Source organism: Medicago sativa, chromosome 8 (genome assembly GCF_051527215.1).
Source record: "Medicago sativa cultivar Bolivia chromosome 8, Bolivia_mono, whole genome shotgun sequence".
Lineage (NCBI taxonomy): Eukaryota > Viridiplantae > Streptophyta > Magnoliopsida > Fabales > Fabaceae > Medicago > Medicago sativa.
In genome coordinates this window covers 63503893-63522272 of record NC_140756.1, presented here as the reverse complement: position 1 = coordinate 63522272, position 18380 = coordinate 63503893, and the positions used below count along the sequence as shown (strand labels likewise).

At 28.3% G+C, this 18380-nt stretch overlaps 1 protein-coding gene and 1 long non-coding RNA gene across 3 annotated transcripts; one reads left to right on the top strand and one right to left on the bottom strand.

Annotated features, from left to right (window-relative positions):
- The first annotated feature begins 2532 nt into the window (after positions 1–2532).
- LOC146900405 (uncharacterized) lies at positions 2533–6485 on the top strand. The gene is made up of 3 exons (XR_015021340.1): positions 2533–2772; positions 3273–3340; positions 6155–6485. It is a non-coding gene; the product is annotated as an uncharacterized LOC146900405 (long non-coding RNA).
- A 776-nt stretch (positions 6486–7261) lies between these two features.
- On the bottom strand, positions 7262–9909 carry LOC146900404 (classical AGP protein). Of its 2 annotated transcripts, none has more exons than XM_085732164.1 (5): positions 9663–9909; positions 8748–8859; positions 7986–8057; positions 7651–7862; positions 7262–7543 (listed from the first exon to the last, which is right to left on the bottom strand). In XM_085732164.1, the coding sequence occupies exons 1-5, from the start codon at positions 9776–9778 to the stop codon at positions 7435–7437; spliced, it is 621 nt and encodes a 206-aa protein (XP_085588290.1). In that variant the 5' UTR covers positions 9779–9909; the 3' UTR covers positions 7262–7434. The 2 variants fall into 2 exon arrangements, with proteins under 2 accessions (XP_085588290.1, XP_085588291.1); XM_085732165.1 differs by having other exon boundaries at positions 8748–8856.
- Positions 9910–18380: the final 8471 nt, after the last annotated feature.

The window sequence follows — 18380 nt, the reverse complement described above, 5'->3', positions numbered from 1 at the left end:
CAAAGGTCTTTGACTCAGGATTAAATACAAAAAGTCTTTGACTCTGGACTTCCGTTATCACTTTAGTCCCAAGGGTTAAATAATTATGTTAAGTGATGGTGTGACACAGGTTTTACGATGACATAACATTTGATATGTCAAAGGGACTAAAGTGAAAGTAGCAAATGGTCACTTTGGTCCCTGAACCAAAAATTAATATCCCCAAGTTGAATCTCAAACCCCTAAATTCCTAAATCTTAAAACCCCTAAATGTCATCTGATTCTCTATTTTGTTCAAAATCAATCTTCCATTAAACATCAAGTTACTGTTAGGTCCCTGACTGTGCATACTTACTATCAGAGTTAAGTCCATGACTGTGCACTAATGTCTTACTATCAGTAGGTAGCATTGTGTTAAACTAACAACTTGTCAGGGACCTTAGTGAGATTACATGTTTACTGTCAGTGACCTAACTTATAGTAAATATGCACAGTCAAGGACCTAACAGTAAGTTGGTGTTTAATGGAAGATTGATTTTGAACAAAAAAGAGAATTAGATGACATTTAGGGCTTTGAGATTTAGGGAGTAAAGGATATTGATTTTTGATTCATAGAGCAAAATGACTATTTTCTACTTTCACTTTAGTCCCTATGACACATAAATTGTCATGTCATCGTAAAACATGTGTAACATCACCACTTAACAGAATTATTTAACGTCAGGGACTAAAATGATAACGGAAGAGCATAAACAGGAACTTCTTTGTATTTAATCCTGAGTCATGAACCTTTGTGAAAGCAATGTGCACATTCAACGACCAAAGTGAACATTTGCTAAATTTTTGTTTTCGTCTTTACTTTTTTTTACAGAAGTTCTTGTTTCATGTTCCGAACAAAAAAAAATTATGACATATAATTAATAAAACCTCAAAATATCACTAGTTTAATAATTAAATTAAATATTCAATCTTAAGTTTAACAATTTAATATTTAATTTGAAGTTATAGTTAAATTAATAGAAAATATTTTTTTTTTTGAGAGAATAGAGAATAAAAATTTAATAGTTAAATTATCACACTAATGTCAATGTAACAAAAAAAATCACACTAATGACATTTAATGGTTTTATCAATTATATGTCATAAGAAAATTATTTGAAACATAAAATTTGATTAAAAAAACAAGTAGAGATTAAAACGAAAATTTGAATATTTAGACGAACCAAAAAGCAAAGAAAAATATAGAGGGGCTACAAAAAAAATCTAATATATTTAGGGACTAGAAACATATTAATTTTAAAATATTTTATTTTATTTTTTTAAGCAAAAAATGAATGTTGAAATATAATGATAAATGATTTGTAACCAAAAAAAAAAGATGTGCTATATTGAAGAGATCGAGTACATTAAGTACAATTATTAAAAAAATTATAATAAATAACGTGTAAATGCTAAACGGAAACCCATTTATAAGTACCAAGTGTGTATCTCTACTAGTGTACCAACCCGCGCAATGCGCGGTTCACGACACTTTAAACACTCTGTGATTCAATAACAACGGCGGAATTAATTTTTAATCAAAGTTGAAAACGACAATAACAAACTAATTCTACATTTCGGTAGAAATTATGTCATAATTATGATTATTCACTGTTGTCGTCAGTTCAAGATAAATATCATTGATTAACAATAGTTGTGTGAACATAAAAACCACAACAACACACAAACACATTAAACTCGCCAAAAGTCGTAAAAGATTTGTCCCACTATCCAATAAGGCTCTGTTTGGTAAAAAGATGCTATAAGCTAGCTAATAGCTGATAGCTTAAAAGCAACTAATTTAAAATTAAAGTGTTTGGTAAATTTAGCTGTTTTAAATATAAAATGATCTAAAAGTACATGACAATTTAATTTACAAAAAATCAAAATTATGTCAAAAAAAATATAACCTTTAAAAATAAATATTCATCAAAACCTATTAAAGTCACGTATTATCTTTGGTCCCTTCTTCATACATCAAAATGAATATACTATAATGATAAATTTGAAAAAGAATTATTTCGATCATATACATTAATTTGAGTGACTAATTTATCATTTTAGACCTTTTATTTTTCATGTCCATATTACAGGGCGGTTCCCTACAGTTTATGAGATTTTTGAGCTATGGAGAATTTTTTATCTTTCAAAATGTCAACGATAAGCAACGAAAGGGATACACATATACAATTACTCATCACTATACAATGTTAGTTATCTCAAAAATATCTTTAGAATTTAAAATGTTGACATCACTATGTAGGGACATTGTATAATTTATGTAGGGGCCGGGGTTTGAACTCCGGACACTCCACTTCTCCATATTTAATTGTGTGAGCACTAGCCACTAGGAAAAAAAGGAAAAAATAATATAAGAAGAGCAAGCAATTGTATGCATTTTGAAAATTAAAAGGTATTCACACCACCGTTTTAGGTGTACACCCCTTCAACTAACCAGAACTGCGCTAAGCCCAATTTTCCCTCATCAAACCCGGCCTCTATCCTTTCACCCTCAGTTCTTTGTAACCCTAAGCTCTCTCTACCTCTCCTCCCTCAACTGCCGCTGCCAGCTATCTCCCCGAACCACCGTCGAGATCGGCATCGATTGACCAAAAGAACCATGTTTTCTTTATCTCCTCAACCCTCTCTATCTTTGTATCCAAACCAAATCAACAAATGAGCAGATCGAAAAATGGTATCTACTTCTCCTCTACAGAAACATGGAAGTAACATACCAAACAGAGCAAAACAAAGGTAATCTGAACTATTTTCACCTTTCTTTCTCTAGATCGCTTTGCATGTCTTACTCCGATTCTTGATCTTTACCCTTCTGCGAAACTGTTAAAAATTCACTATCTTTTAGCGTAATTTTTTAGTTATAATACTGTAAATTTCGGAAGTCAATAAATTACTTTGACAATAAAGTATGAAATTTGTTTCTTGTATTAAAATGTTGAATTTTGTAATGCTCGGATATCTTGAAATTATCGATTTTGCAGTGTTGAAAATAGACAATCTGAAATTTAATTGGCCCTGTTAGAATTGTGTAAAATAGCCTTTTATGTCCTTGCTATCATTGAAAACAACACACACACTATATCACACCTTTTCAAGACGATTTGGGTAAATTTCAGGTAGATTCCACTATATTATGTTTGTTCCACTCACTATTTTGAAGTTAAAATTAAACTAAACTTTACAATAATGTTTGTGGAATTCTTTGTGATGCTTAATCAATTGAAATTGGCGCGCAGGAACAATTTTTCTGACTTATGTCCCAAAAGGCACATATGATGCAAAAACAGTGGATGCCTTCGACTCAGTAAGTACCCACTCATTAATTTTACTTCTACTAATTGTTGCCTTTGGATCATTTTTACACATTGTTCATACATGATGATAGTTGGTTATACGCTTTTTTTTTGTTTTTGTTGCACATATTGTTCATACATTATGATAATCATATCCACTTTGAGTTAATCATGATGTTGACCACTATTTTTTATTCAAAACTTCAAAATACCCTTTGAATGTTTTTTATTCACTAATTAAAACAAAAATAATGATAATAATAATAGTAATATTAATAGTAAGTAGCAGTGGTGGTGAAATTATGGCATATCAACGCAAAATTTGACACCATGCCTTCTTTGTTTCAAGTTCATTATGGCATATTCATTTTTGCTTAGGAAATGTATTTAGTTATGCCTGATCAAAAGTTTAGTTATGTAATCAGTGTTGAATTTTATGCTTAACAAATTCTCTTGTGATCATTTCTAATTTAATCCTGTATTTGTCTAGGGCATGTGTTTGTCAGTCAGGTCTAAGCATTTTAGATCCTTTTTGCATACAAATTTTTATCATAAGAAGCATGGGTTTCTGTATAATTTCAATGAAGTTACTTTGTGGCAGTTTGGCCTCTCAAAAAGAATGCTTAGTGGAAGGGAATCTAATTAAATTTAAATTTTATGAGTTGCAAGCTTTTATGCAAAATTAGGAAACATTATGCAGATTTTTTTAGATAAGTACAATCATGTATAAGAATAAGAATAGACTACAATTAATTGTGTCTTTCAATCTAAAACATTCAATTTCTTGATCAATCTATGAGTACGACTGGGTTATACAACACTGCAATATATATATATATATAATAAAAAAAAAAGGTGAAAGTATTACTATTAGTAAGAAAAAGTAATGATATACTCCCTCCATTTCAAAATGAATGTTGTTTGAGGTTTTTACACATCAAGAAATGCAACAATTAGAGTAATGGGTATAGTAATTTTACCAAATTATCCCTTGCAACCATTGGTTTCTCTACTACTATCATAAATGCAAAGCAAAAGTAATGTTTTGGGAATAGTGTATACAGGGGTACAATTGGAAAGGTGTGATTAATGTTTCATTTGAAGTCAAAAGTGACATTCCTTTTGAAACAATTTTTTTCCCCTAAAGTGACACTCATTTTGAAATGGAGGGAGTAAAATTTTGGTTTGTCACTGACTATCCACATGACCATCAAGGCTAAAGCTGTGGCAATTCAAAGTGTCATATCTACGGAAAATCCTAAAATCCTAATTTTTCTGAAACCCCTATCTTTTTAACTTCAAAACTTGTATTTAATCTTATAATTTACGTATGAGTTGAATTGATTTATGGCCAATTTATGTATAGATTGCAAGTCCCCCGTTACTATTTTGGACATGTATTTCCTCTCATTATTAGAATCCGAAAATACTATTTTTGTTCATACATTGGATTGTTGTTCTGTTTCAAATTTCATATCAATGAGTCTAGGACTTTACATCAAAAGTGATAAAAAAAATTATGTCCAAACTCCTTTAACTATAGGAAAGCCGCAGCTGAAGCAAATGAGGAGGGGGACAAATTGTCACAATATTTTGTTTTATTTTTTGTGTCTCAGCGTTCAACTTTATTGCCCTTTTTTTGTCACTAATAAGCACATTTCGAGATCAGTCATTGAGTGGGGGCATGATGAGAGACAGCCACTTCCCCTCCTAGATTGACGCCTCCATCTTAATTAAGCTGCCTCTACAATTTTCATATGTTTAGTAAGATACTGTGGTAAACATGCCAAATGATTTTTTCTTCTCTAATCAATTTACCCTGCTCAGTTTTTAGTATAGGTAGCCTAAGCAATTCTATTAGATGCGATATAATAAAAGGCTGATTAACATAGTAGAAAGAATAATGTAATTTCAGCAACTTGTGTACCTTCTGAACAATTCTAACATAATGAGTTCCTAATTATAAATATTATTTGTAATTTCTAATTATGCCATTTAAGTAATCATGTCCCTTATTGAATTCAATATAGGATTAGCAACCCTTCATCAAGCTTGATGTATATTTCCTCAATAATTAATTTCTCCTTAAATAGTAAGCACTGATTTATTGTTTGGTGCTTGTTTCAATTAATTTTGGTTTTGTTTTAATATTTAATTTTATAATATGTTTTGGTTTGTTTGTTTCTTTGTTTAACATGTTTTGGTTTGTTTGTTGGCAATTGGTATGGTTTTGAGTTTGGGGAGCTAGAAGAAGCAATAGTTATGCAAGCAGTTAATAGATGGTTTTGAGTTTGGGGAGCTAGAAGAAGCAATAGTTATGCAAGCAGTTAATAGTAGAAATTATGAAACAAAAGCATGTTAGTTTTCCTTTTCTGTCAAATATCTCTTTTTCTGTTGTAAGATGAGCATAGCCTGCTCTTTTTATAAGCATTGAGAAAGAAAAATGTTAGGGGTTTGAATGATTATGTTTCCAAAATGCATATGGGTTATACATTTTAAACAATAGTTTGTTTTTAATTATTATTATTTAGATTTGAGTTGATGTATATTATTTCAATTCTAAAAGTAATATTAGGAGTCATTCCTTTGTGTATGCTCCATAAGGTGAACAAATAAAACATTATACAATATGTAGTATGTATCAAACAGGGTAGGATGAAGATAAATACTTACATGCTATGTGTTTTATATGTTGTGGAGTTGCTTATCTTCAGTAGACTACGTATGGTTGGTTTATTTGTTCACCATATGCAATGCATCTAATATATTTACTTTCCTCTCTCCTATTAGTTGTCTCTGATTGTGATACTCATTTATCTTTGTAGAAGGAATGATTGGCTAAACTGGGCATTGTCATGTCATTTGGAGCACAACTTCTTCACACTTCATTCAAGATTCTTTAGAAATGCATAACCAACATGAAGAAAAAAAAATTATGTAATCACCTGCCTGATAGAGAATATGAGATATTTTATTAAATATGAAAGTGTCCAATAAGTGAGTAATACAGGGTTTAAGTATATATCCTCATTCAATGCCAAATAAAGGAAGATATATTTCTATTTAATTATAAAATTATGTAATAAATGCCAAATAGCAGCTAATCATATAGTAGCTCTTTGTACTTTTATGGCATAGATAGTTTAACATCTACCATTATAGCCTCAATTAAATTATGATTTAATGATGTTTCAGGTTAAAATTAATTATAAAGGAGTTTCTAATGTCAAAAAGGCTATATGAAGCTTAGACCTCCTCCATCATATCACTACCACCTAGTCCAAGATACATCACCCATCGTGAAAGAGCAAACCTACAGACCTTTACTAATTTTTAATAAACCTATAAAGCTACCATGCCTAGTAATTTCATTGGGCCATCCCCTATTAAAATTGTTTTCCCATCTAAAATAAATCTAAATTCTGAGAAAATCCCATTCTTGATGAACAGTTCGCCCCCAATAGGAGTAAAGGCACGTGTTTGGATTATTCGATTGAGAAATGATATTTTGACAACCACTTTTTGACAACTTTTGGACAACTTTCTCTCTCATACTCACATGATGTTGTTATCCTCTCTCTTCCTTTTTCTCTCTCCATTGTTTTTGACCAATAAGAAGTGAGAAAAACAAGGTTGTCAATAAAGTTGTCATCAAATGGATGTCAAAATATCATTACTCTATTCGATTTTGACTAGTAGCTAACAAATGACTGAAAAATTAAATGCAATTGACAAGCCCCTACTACACAACTTGCTGTGCATTCATTCACGACTATAGTACCAGTCCCTTGTCTGTTTTCTGAAAAATAGTTGTACTTAAATGTAATACTACTTTAGTACTTATTGCTTTATCCACCAGGTACCAAATATAAAATACTTATTTAGATACCACTCCAAATCAAAAAAATTGTGCGCACACATACAATAAAATATAAAAAGAAAAATATTAAAAATGATTAAATTTTTCCTGTTTGTAATATATTTAGTTCCTGATCATACATGAGAAACAGTTCCCTCTTATGGTTTTATTTATTTTCATATTAAAATGCCACAATATCCGTATAAACATATCTTGCATGAAGGTGAAGAAAATGCAATCTCCTTCTCAAACGTGACCTCCGTCTGTCTGTGGCTGATAGGTTCGACGCCTAAGCTGAGAATCAGCATTTGGTTGCTGCAGAAATATTCTTGTTGGATCATTAGGATCAACGTACCTGCATAATGTTTTCAAATATAAATCCTCGGTTTCTGGATTATAAACAATACAATCCATACCCTAACAGACTTAACCAAAAAAAATAAAAGCTTAACTTTCACTTACGCATGTCTCATCATCTCATCGACAGGAGTCTGAGATGCCTGTAAAGGATCCACATGAGACCCGGTCGGCACATTAGCATGTTGATTATACTGTCTCACTGAAGCAATCAAATTGAAGAAAAGAGGAATGAAGGTTCCACATCCTCCCTCTTTGAATATGATCTTAAATGAGTGTGTGGAGTAAAGAGCCCTGTGTTGATCAGCTGGGACCACCTACGTTGCAATTTTAGAAAGTTACAGAAAGGTTTAGGACAAAAGATTTTGAATACAACAAGAAATAATAACAGAATATATAGGAACAAAATCAGGGTAGCAAATAATGGGAAATTAACTTACAGGCTCAACAAATCCAGAAATATTGTTGCAGTGAAATATTGGTTGGTTAAATTTTTCACCATTGATGTACAGCTGCATAAGCATCGGCATAGAGTAAATGTCAAATATGGACATGTATGTCAACTGAATATTCATTGGCAATTGAAAATTAAAAATAAAATGGTGAACCACAATTTACCCATTTCAAGTATATAGCTCATTCTCAACCTAACTACCCTTAAAAACAAAATGGAAAAACTAAACTATCTTGAAGTTTGATTGATTCAAGTGAGGAAGTAATAATTTGGAGGTTAATCTTGAGACCTTAATATCAAGTATTTGGATGTCCCGGCTAATAATCTGTCACATTAACATAATAAAAACCTACACTCTCAGTAATCAGCAGGTTACCAAAACGTATACATTACAGCCTTGCAAGTTGCAATAATAATGGCAATTTGCCAAGAACATTTAACAGGCCTAAAACTGCACCGTCATATTCATAGCATTCATAATTTCACATGGGTCATAAAGTCATAACAGAAGATATAGGAGATGGTAACACGAAAAATATTCATACACCCAATAATTTATGATAATAAAGTTGTACAAGTTAAGCAATGGTTCTGCTACTCGTAGATTAATATATAGATTAATCAACACATCCAGCATAGAGAAGGGTACATTCAATTGTCTTGGCAGAATAAGAAGACTGTAAAATTTAGCTAAAAACAAACTTAGTCTGCAAACAATTTAAAGAGATGAAAGAATAGTATCACATACCAAAGGCATGTCGAAAGCATAAAGTCCATCAACAGGATTTTTAGCAACGAAAACCATCCGTATATTTGACAAATAGATGATCCCCTTTGCTTTGAGACGACCCCCATGACTTCTGACCATTGATAACAAAGTCAATAACAAAATCATGAATATAATAACTTGTATAAGATTAAGATAGACTGAAACAAAAAGTGGAATTATATATATATTAACACAAGACAAGAAAAAAATTTATAACTATTTATTTTCTTGTATACTTGTGCCTCAAACAAAGCTTAGAAATGCTCCAAGTTGCAGACTAGTATAGTTTACAATGACATGAAATGTGTTCATGATTATGAACAGAATTCACATATTCATCATTGTCATGTTCTAATAATATGTCAAGCAAACGCTACGAAAGTGTTGAGTAGTGTTTTGTATGATTGTATCAATCATATAATTTACATCAATAACAACATTACTCACATGCTCTCTATTTATTCTTTTCCCCAATTTTTTCCCCATTGCCTTCAACAGGATATCAATGCAGCAAATTGGTGAACCAATCCCCAAAGTCATCCCCTCCAAAAATCCTCTATTCCTTTGACTATCTCCTTTCTCTCTTTTGTTCAAAGCTATTCCAAACAGACCCTAAAACGTTGCACCTTTGTTGTTTCAACATTTAGACTATAGGCAATGTCAATAAGCTACTTTACAAGGTTTAAACATAGACTTCAGCTTAAAACCCTCCCATAATTCACAAACCAAGCCACTTAATTTCGACGAATAATCAACCAACAAATTATAAGTTTCGCCAATTATCGAAATACACAAAGCAGTTGAAAGGAACGATAAATCTAATTTTCCTAAATTGATTTTTGGGAATTGCAGTAATATATAATAAAGAAAGAGAAAAAAGAGGAAGAATAATACCCAGCGCCAGGAATCTTGTCGACTTCAAATTCGACGCCATCTCTAGCCAACACAAACATCTCGTTGACGAATGCAACTGGCATTCCATTTGGGAACAATTGTGGATTCAAAGCCATTGAGATTTCAAAATCGATCGAATTAGATTAGGTTTTCTGCGTTGTGTTGAAGGAAGAATCAAGAAGAAACGTGAAATCGCACGCGTTGCAGGTTTCTAGAACACCCCAGACACATAAACCCAATTTTAAATAAGATCCAGGTCGGTTCTCCAAATTATTATCATAATATTTGATACTCCCCCAGTTTTCAGAATAAGTGGCGTTTACACACATATTAAGAAATGCAATGATTAAAAAAAAAGAATGTTTATTTTACCAAATTATCCTTATTAACTATTGGTTAGTTTTAAAAGTAATACTTTGGAAGTAGTGTGCAGAGTATTAATTGGAGGGTACAATTGAAAAAAAAAGTTATTATTGCATTGGAAACTGAAAGCGACATTCATTTTGAAACAAATTTTTTTGGCTAAAGTGACACTCATTTTAAAACGGAGGGAGAGTATATATTTTTTTTATTTTTTTAGGGAATATGCCGAGAAGTATTCTAAAAACACTTGCTAAGAATTCAAAAGAGGAAATTATTTGTAAATCTTATGTAGAAAATATTCTTTTTTTAAAATTTCAATGCATTGAATACTCAATTTTCAAGAAAAAGTTTATTCTTTTGTTTGGTTCGAGAATTAGGAGAGTATGGGAGGGGAGCGATTTTAACAGAGGGGTTGAGAGGGGAAATATTTTAATTAAAAATGTGTTTGGTTCAAAGGGGATGAGAGGGATTTTAAAATAATTTTACTGTTTTACCCTTAACCTTAATTAAATAAGTATAATAAAGTAACGAAACAATAACAATGTAATCGATAACAATATGATGTAGACAATGAAATATTGAATTAATAATAGGGTTGTTACAAGTAGTAATAAAAGTTTTTTTTATAGGAAAGTAGAAATAAAAGTTAAAAGTTGTTAATAGTATGAAATAAAGTTGTTACAAAGATAATATAACCTAATAATAATAAAATCAATAGTATATATATAAAGTAAGGTTTTTTATGCCACATGTCACTTCCACGTTCATTCTCAATAGTTTTATTATTTTTTCTATTTTATTTAATATAAATATCTCAACAAACTTTTGATCTTATGCACTCAGTATTTTTTATCTCAACAAACTACACATCAATCAATCAATAATCAATAGTATATATATAAAGTAAGGTTTTTTATGCCACATGTCACTTCCACGTTCATTCTCAATATTTTTATTATTTTTTCTATTTTATTTAACATAAATATCTCAACAAACTTTTGATCTTATGCACTCAGTATTTTTTATCTCAACAAACTACACATCAATCAATCAATCAATCAATCAATAGTATATATATAAAGTAAGGTTTTTTATGTCACATGTCACTTCCACGTTCATTCTCAATATTTTTATTATTTTTTCTATTTTATTTAACATAAATATCTCAACAAACTTTTGATCTTATGCACTAGATATTTTTTATCTCAACAAACTACACATCAATCAATCAATCAATCAATCAATACTATATATATAAAGTAAGGTTTTTTATGCCACATGTCACTTCCACGTTCATTCTCAATATTTTTATTATTTTTTCTATTTTATTTAACATAAATATCTCAACAAACTTTTGATCTTATGCACTCAGTATTTTTTATCTCAACAAACTACACATCAATCAATCAATCAATCAATCAATCAATAGTATATATATAAAGTAAGGTTTTTTATGCCACATGTCACTTCCACATTCATTCTCAATATTTTTATTATTTTTTCTATTTTATTTAACATAAATATCTCAACAAACTTTTGATCTTATGCACTCAGTATTTTTTATCTCAACAAACTACACATCAATCAATCAATCAATCAATAGTATATATATAAAGTAAGGTTTTTTATGCCACATGTCACTTCCACGTTCATTCTCAATATTTTTATAATTTTTTCTATTTTATTTAACATAAATATCTCAACAAACTTTTGATCTTATGCACTCAGTATTTTTTATCTCAACAAACTACACATCAATCAATCAATCAATCAATCAATAGTATATATATAAAGTAAGGTTTTTTATGCCACATGTCACTTCCACGTTCATTCTCAATATTTTTATTATTTTTTCTATTTTATTTAACATAAATATCTCAACAAACTTTTGATCTTATGCACTCAGTATTTTTTATCTCAACAAACTACACATCAATCAATCAATCAATCAATAGTATATATATAAAGTAAGGTTTTTTATGCCACATGTCACTTCCACGTTCATTCTCAATATTTTTATTATTTTTTCTATTTTATTTAACATAAATATCTCAACAAACTTTTGATCTTATGCACTCAGTATTTTTTATCTCAACAAACTACACATCAATCAATCAATCAATCAATCAATAGTATATATATAAAGTAAGGTTTTTTATGCCACATGTCACTTCCACGTTCATTCTCAATATTTTTATTATTTTTTCTATTTTATTTAACATAAATATCTCAACAAACTTTTGATCTTATGCACTCAGTATTTTTTATCTCAACAAACTACACATCAATCAATCAATCAATAGTATATATATAAAGTAAGGTTTTTTATGCCACATGTCACTTCCACGTTCATTCTCAATATTTTTATTATTTTTTCTATTTTATTTAACATAAATATCTCAACAAACTTTTGATCTTATGCACTCAGTATTTTTTATCTCAACAAACTACACATCAATCAATCTATCAATCAATCAATAGTATATATATAAAGTAAGGTTTTTTATGCCACATGTCACTTCCACGTTCATTCTCAATATTTTTATTATTTTTTCTATTTTATTTAACATAAATATCTCAACAAACTTTTGATCTTATGCACTCAGTATTTTTTATCTCAACAAACTACACATCAATCAATCAATTAATCAATCAATCAATAGTTTATATATAAAGTAAGGTTTTTTATGCCACATGTCACTTCCACGTTCATTCTCAATATTTTTATTATTTTTTCTATTTTATTTAACATAAATATCTCAACAAACTTTTGATCTTATGCACTCAGTATTTTTTATCTCAACAAACTACACATCAATCAATCAATCAATCAATCAATAGTATATATATAAAGTAAGGTTTTTTATGTCACATGTCACTTCCACGTTCATTCTCAATATTTTTATTTTTTTTTCTATTTTATTTAACATAAATATCTCAACAAACTTTTGATCTTATGCACTCAGTATTTTTTATCTCAACAAACTACACATCAATCAATCAATCAATCAATCAATAGTATATATATAAAGTAAGGTTTTTTATGCCACATGTCACTTCCACGTTCATTCTCAATATTTTTATTATTTTTTCTATTTTATTTAACATAAATATCTCAACAAACTTTTGATCTTATGCACTCAGTATTTTTTATCTCAACAAACTACACATCAATCAATCAATCAATCAATCAATAGTATATATATAAAGTAAGGTTTTTTATGCCACATGTTACTTCCACATTCATTCTCAATATTTTTATTATTTTTTCTATTTTATTTAACATAAATATCTCAACAAACTTTTGATCTTATGCACTCAGTATTTTTTATCTCAACAAACTACACATCAATCAATCAATCAATAGTATATATATAAAGTAAGGTTTTTTATGCCACATGTCACTTCCACGTTCATTCTCAATATTTTTATTATTTTTTCTATTTTATTTAACATAAATATCTCAACAAACTTTTGATCTTATGCACTCAGTATTTTTTATCTCAACAAACTACACATCAATCAATCAATCAATCAATAGTATATATATAAAGTAAGGTTTTTTATGCCACATGTCACTTCCACGTTCATTCTCAATATTTTTATTATTTTTTCTATTTTATTTAACATAAATATCTCAACAAACTTTTGATCTTATGCACTCAGTATTTTTTATCTCAACAAACTACACATCAATCAATCAATCAATCAATCAATAGTATATATATAAAGTAAGGTTTTTTATGCCACATGTCACTTCCACGTTCATTCTCAATATTTTTATTATTTTTTCTATTTTATTTAACATAAATATCTCAACAAACTTTTGATCTTATGCACTCAGTATTTTTTATCTCAACAAACTACACATCAATCAATCAATCAATAGTATATATATAAAGTAAGGTTTTTTATGCCACATGTCACTTCCACGTTCATTCTCAATATTTTTATTATTTTTTCTATTTTATTTAACATAAATATCTCAACAAACTTTTGATCTTATGCACTCAGTATTTTTTATCTCAACAAACTACACATCAATCAATCTATCAATCAATCAATAGTATATATATAAAGTAAGGTTTTTTATGCCACATGTCACTTCCACGTTCATTCTCAATATTTTTATTATTTTTTCTATTTTATTTAACATAAATATCTCAACAAACTTTTGATCTTATGCACTCAGTATTTTTTATCTCAACAAACTACACATCAATCAATCAATTAATCAATCAATCAATAGTTTATATATAAAGTAAGGTTTTTTATGCCACATGTCACTTCCACGTTCATTCTCAATATTTTTATTATTTTTTCTATTTTATTTAACATAAATATCTCAACAAACTTTTGATCTTATGCACTCAGTATTTTTTATCTCAACAAACTACACATCAATCAATCAATCAATAGTATATATATAAAGTAAGGTTTTTTATGCCACATGTCACTTCCACGTTCATTCTCAATATTTTTATTATTTTTTCTATTTTATTTAACATAAATATCTCAACAAACTTTTGATCTTATGCACTCAGTATTTTTTATCTCAACAAACTACACATCAATCAATCAATTAATCAATCAATCAATAGTTTATATATAAAGTAAGGTTTTTTATGCCACATGTCACTTCCACGTTCATTCTCAATATTTTTATTATTTTTTCTATTTTATTTAACATAAATATCTCAACAAACTTTTGATCTTATGCACTCAGTATTTTTTATCTCAACAAACTACACATCAATCAATCAATCAATCAATCAATAGTATATATATAAAGTAAGGTTTTTTATGTCACATGTCACTTCCACGTTCATTCTCAATATTTTTATTATTTTTTCTATTTTATTTAACATAAATATCTCAACAAACTTTTGATCTTATGCACTCAGTATTTTTTATCTCAACAAACTACACATCAATCAATCAATCAATCAATCAATAGTATATATATAAAGTAAGGTTTTTTATGCCACATGTCACTTCCACGTTCATTCTCAATATTTTTATTATTTTTTCTATTTTATTTAACATAAATATCTCAACAAACTTTTGATCTTATGCACTCAGTATTTTTTATCTCAACAAACTACACATCAATCAATCAATCAATCAATCAATAGTATATATATAAAGTAAGGTTTTTTATGCCACATGTTACTTCCACATTCATTCTCAATATTTTTATTATTTTTTCTATTTTATTTAACATAAATATCTCAACAAACTTTTGATCTTATGCACTCAGTATTTTTTATCTCAACAAACTACACATCAATCAATCAATCAATAGTATATATATAAAGTAAGGTTTTTTATGCCACATGTCACTTCCACGTTCATTCTCAATATTTTTATTATTTTTTCTATTTTATTTAACATAAATATCTCAACAAACTTTTGATCTTATGCACTCAGTATTTTTTATCTCAACAAACTACACATCAATCAATCAATCAATCAATAGTATATATATAAAGTAAGGTTTTTTATGCCACATGTCACTTCCACGTTCATTCTCAATATTTTTATTATTTTTTCTATTTTATTTAACATAAATATCTCAACAAACTTTTGATCTTATGCACTCAGTATTTTTTATCTCAACAAACTACACATCAATCAATCAATCAATCAATCAATAGTATATATATAAAGTAAGGTTTTTTATGCCACATGTCACTTCCACGTTCATTCTCAATATTTTTATTATTTTTTCTATTTTATTTAACATAAATATCTCAACAAACTTTTGATCTTATGCACTCAGTATTTTTTATCTCAACAAACTACACATCAATCAATCAATCAATAGTATATATATAAAGTAAGGTTTTTTATGCCACATGTCACTTCCACGTTCATTCTCAATATTTTTATTATTTTTTCTATTTTATTTAACATAAATATCTCAACAAACTTTTGATCTTATGCACTCAGTATTTTTTATCTCAACAAACTACACATCAATCAATCTATCAATCAATCAATAGTATATATATAAAGTAAGGTTTTTTATGCCACATGTCACTTCCACGTTCATTCTCAATATTTTTATTATTTTTTCTATTTTATTTAACATAAATATCTCAACAAACTTTTGATCTTATGCACTCAGTATTTTTTATCTCAACAAACTACACATCAATCAATCAATTAATCAATCAATCAATAGTTTATATATAAAGTAAGGTTTTTTATGCCACATGTCACTTCCACGTTCATTCTCAATATTTTTATTATTTTTTCTATTTTATTTAACATAAATATCTCAACAAACTTTTGATCTTATGCACTCAGTATTTTTTATCTCAACAAACTACACATCAATCAATCAATCAATCAATCAATAGTATATATATAAAGTAAGGTTTTTTATGTCACATGTCACTTCCACGTTCATTCTCAATATTTTTATTATTTTTTCTATTTTATTTAACATAAATATCTCAACAAACTTTTGATCTTATGCACTCAGTATTTTTTATCTCAACAAACTACACATCAATCAATCAATCAATCAATCAATAGTATATATATAAAGTAAGGTTTTTTATGCCACATGTCACTTCCACGTTCATTCTCAATATTTTTATTATTTTTTCTATTTTATTTAACATAAATATCTCAACAAACTTTTGATCTTATGCACTCAGTATTTTTTATCTCAACAAACTACACATCAATCAATCAATCAATCAATCAATAGTATATATATAAAGTAAGGTTTTTTATGCCACATGTTACTTCCACATTCATTCTCAATATTTTTATTATTTTTTCTATTTTATTTAACATAAATATCTCAACAAACTTTTGATCTTATGCACTCAGTATTTTTTATCTCAACAAACTACACATCAATCAATCAATCAATCAATAGTATATATATAAAGTAAGGTTTTTTATGCCACATGTCACTTCCACGTTCATTCTCAATATTTTTATTATTTTTTCTATTTTATTTAACATAAATATCTCAACAAACTTTTGATCTTATGCACTCAGTATTTTTTATCTCAACAAACTACACATCAATCAATCAATCAATCAATCAATAGTATATATATAAAGTAAGGTTTTTTATGCCACATGTCACTTCCACGTTCATTCTCAATATTTTTATTATTTTTTCTATTTTATTTAATATAAATATCTCAACAAACTTTTGATCTTATGCACTCAGTATTTTTTATCTCAACAAACTACACATCAATCAATCAATAATCAATAGTATATATATAAAGTAAGGTTTTTTATGCCACATGTCACTTCCACATTCATTCTCAATATTTTTATTATTTTTTCTATTTTATTTAACATAAATATCTCAACAAACTTTTGATCTTATGCACTCAGTATTTTTTATCTCAACAAACTACACATCAATCAATCAATCAATCAATCAATAGTATCAATAGTATATATATATAAAGTAAGGTTTTTTATGCCACGTGTCACTTCCACATTCATTCTCAATATTTTTATTATTTTTTCTATTTTTAAAAACCAATATTTTATTTAACAAAAATTAGGTTTTCGGGCTACTTGATCGGATTGCTCCGAAACATCCCCAGAAAATCAGAAAAAATTCAAGGACCATGACTCCCCTAGAAGGGACTTCTTATGTGACTCCGCCCCTCAAAATGCAAAATTCCTTCGTTTAGACTCATTTTTCATTTTTATTAATTTTTCATATTCTCAGAAAAATCCGAAAAATTTTCCATTAGTTTTATTTGATTTTTAGAATTTTTTGGTACTATTTTTATATTTTTATGATTTTATTTGACAGGTTTTTAGCATTTTTTACTTAGTTTTTTTGTTGTTTTTAAAATGAAAACTCAAAACTGTTGAAATGTGAGAGAGTCTGATGACTGATTATACATAAGAATTGTCCGGATTATAAAATCCGAAATAGTAAACATGAATCCGAATTTTAAAATCTGGAATGCACAAGGGCATTTTTAGAAATTTTACAGTGTGCGGGAGAAGACAATAGGGTGGGAAAGTAATAGTCCATGTTTAAAGGACCCAAAACTATTACCACTTGGACTAATTCATTATTGATTTTGTTACACTTTTTATTCTTGCATTGGACATTCATCTCATCATTTATATTTATTTTTAATTTTTTTTGAAATATTTATATTTATTTTTATGATATTATTATAATTGTAAATTTAAATAAATTCAATCTAATATACTGACACGTGTATTCGTGCACACAAACTTATAAAACTTATTTAATATCTAACCCGGGCAACGCCGGGTCTCTAAACTAGTTTGTTATAAAATAATATAACATATAACCTAATAATAATAATAATAATAATAATAATAATA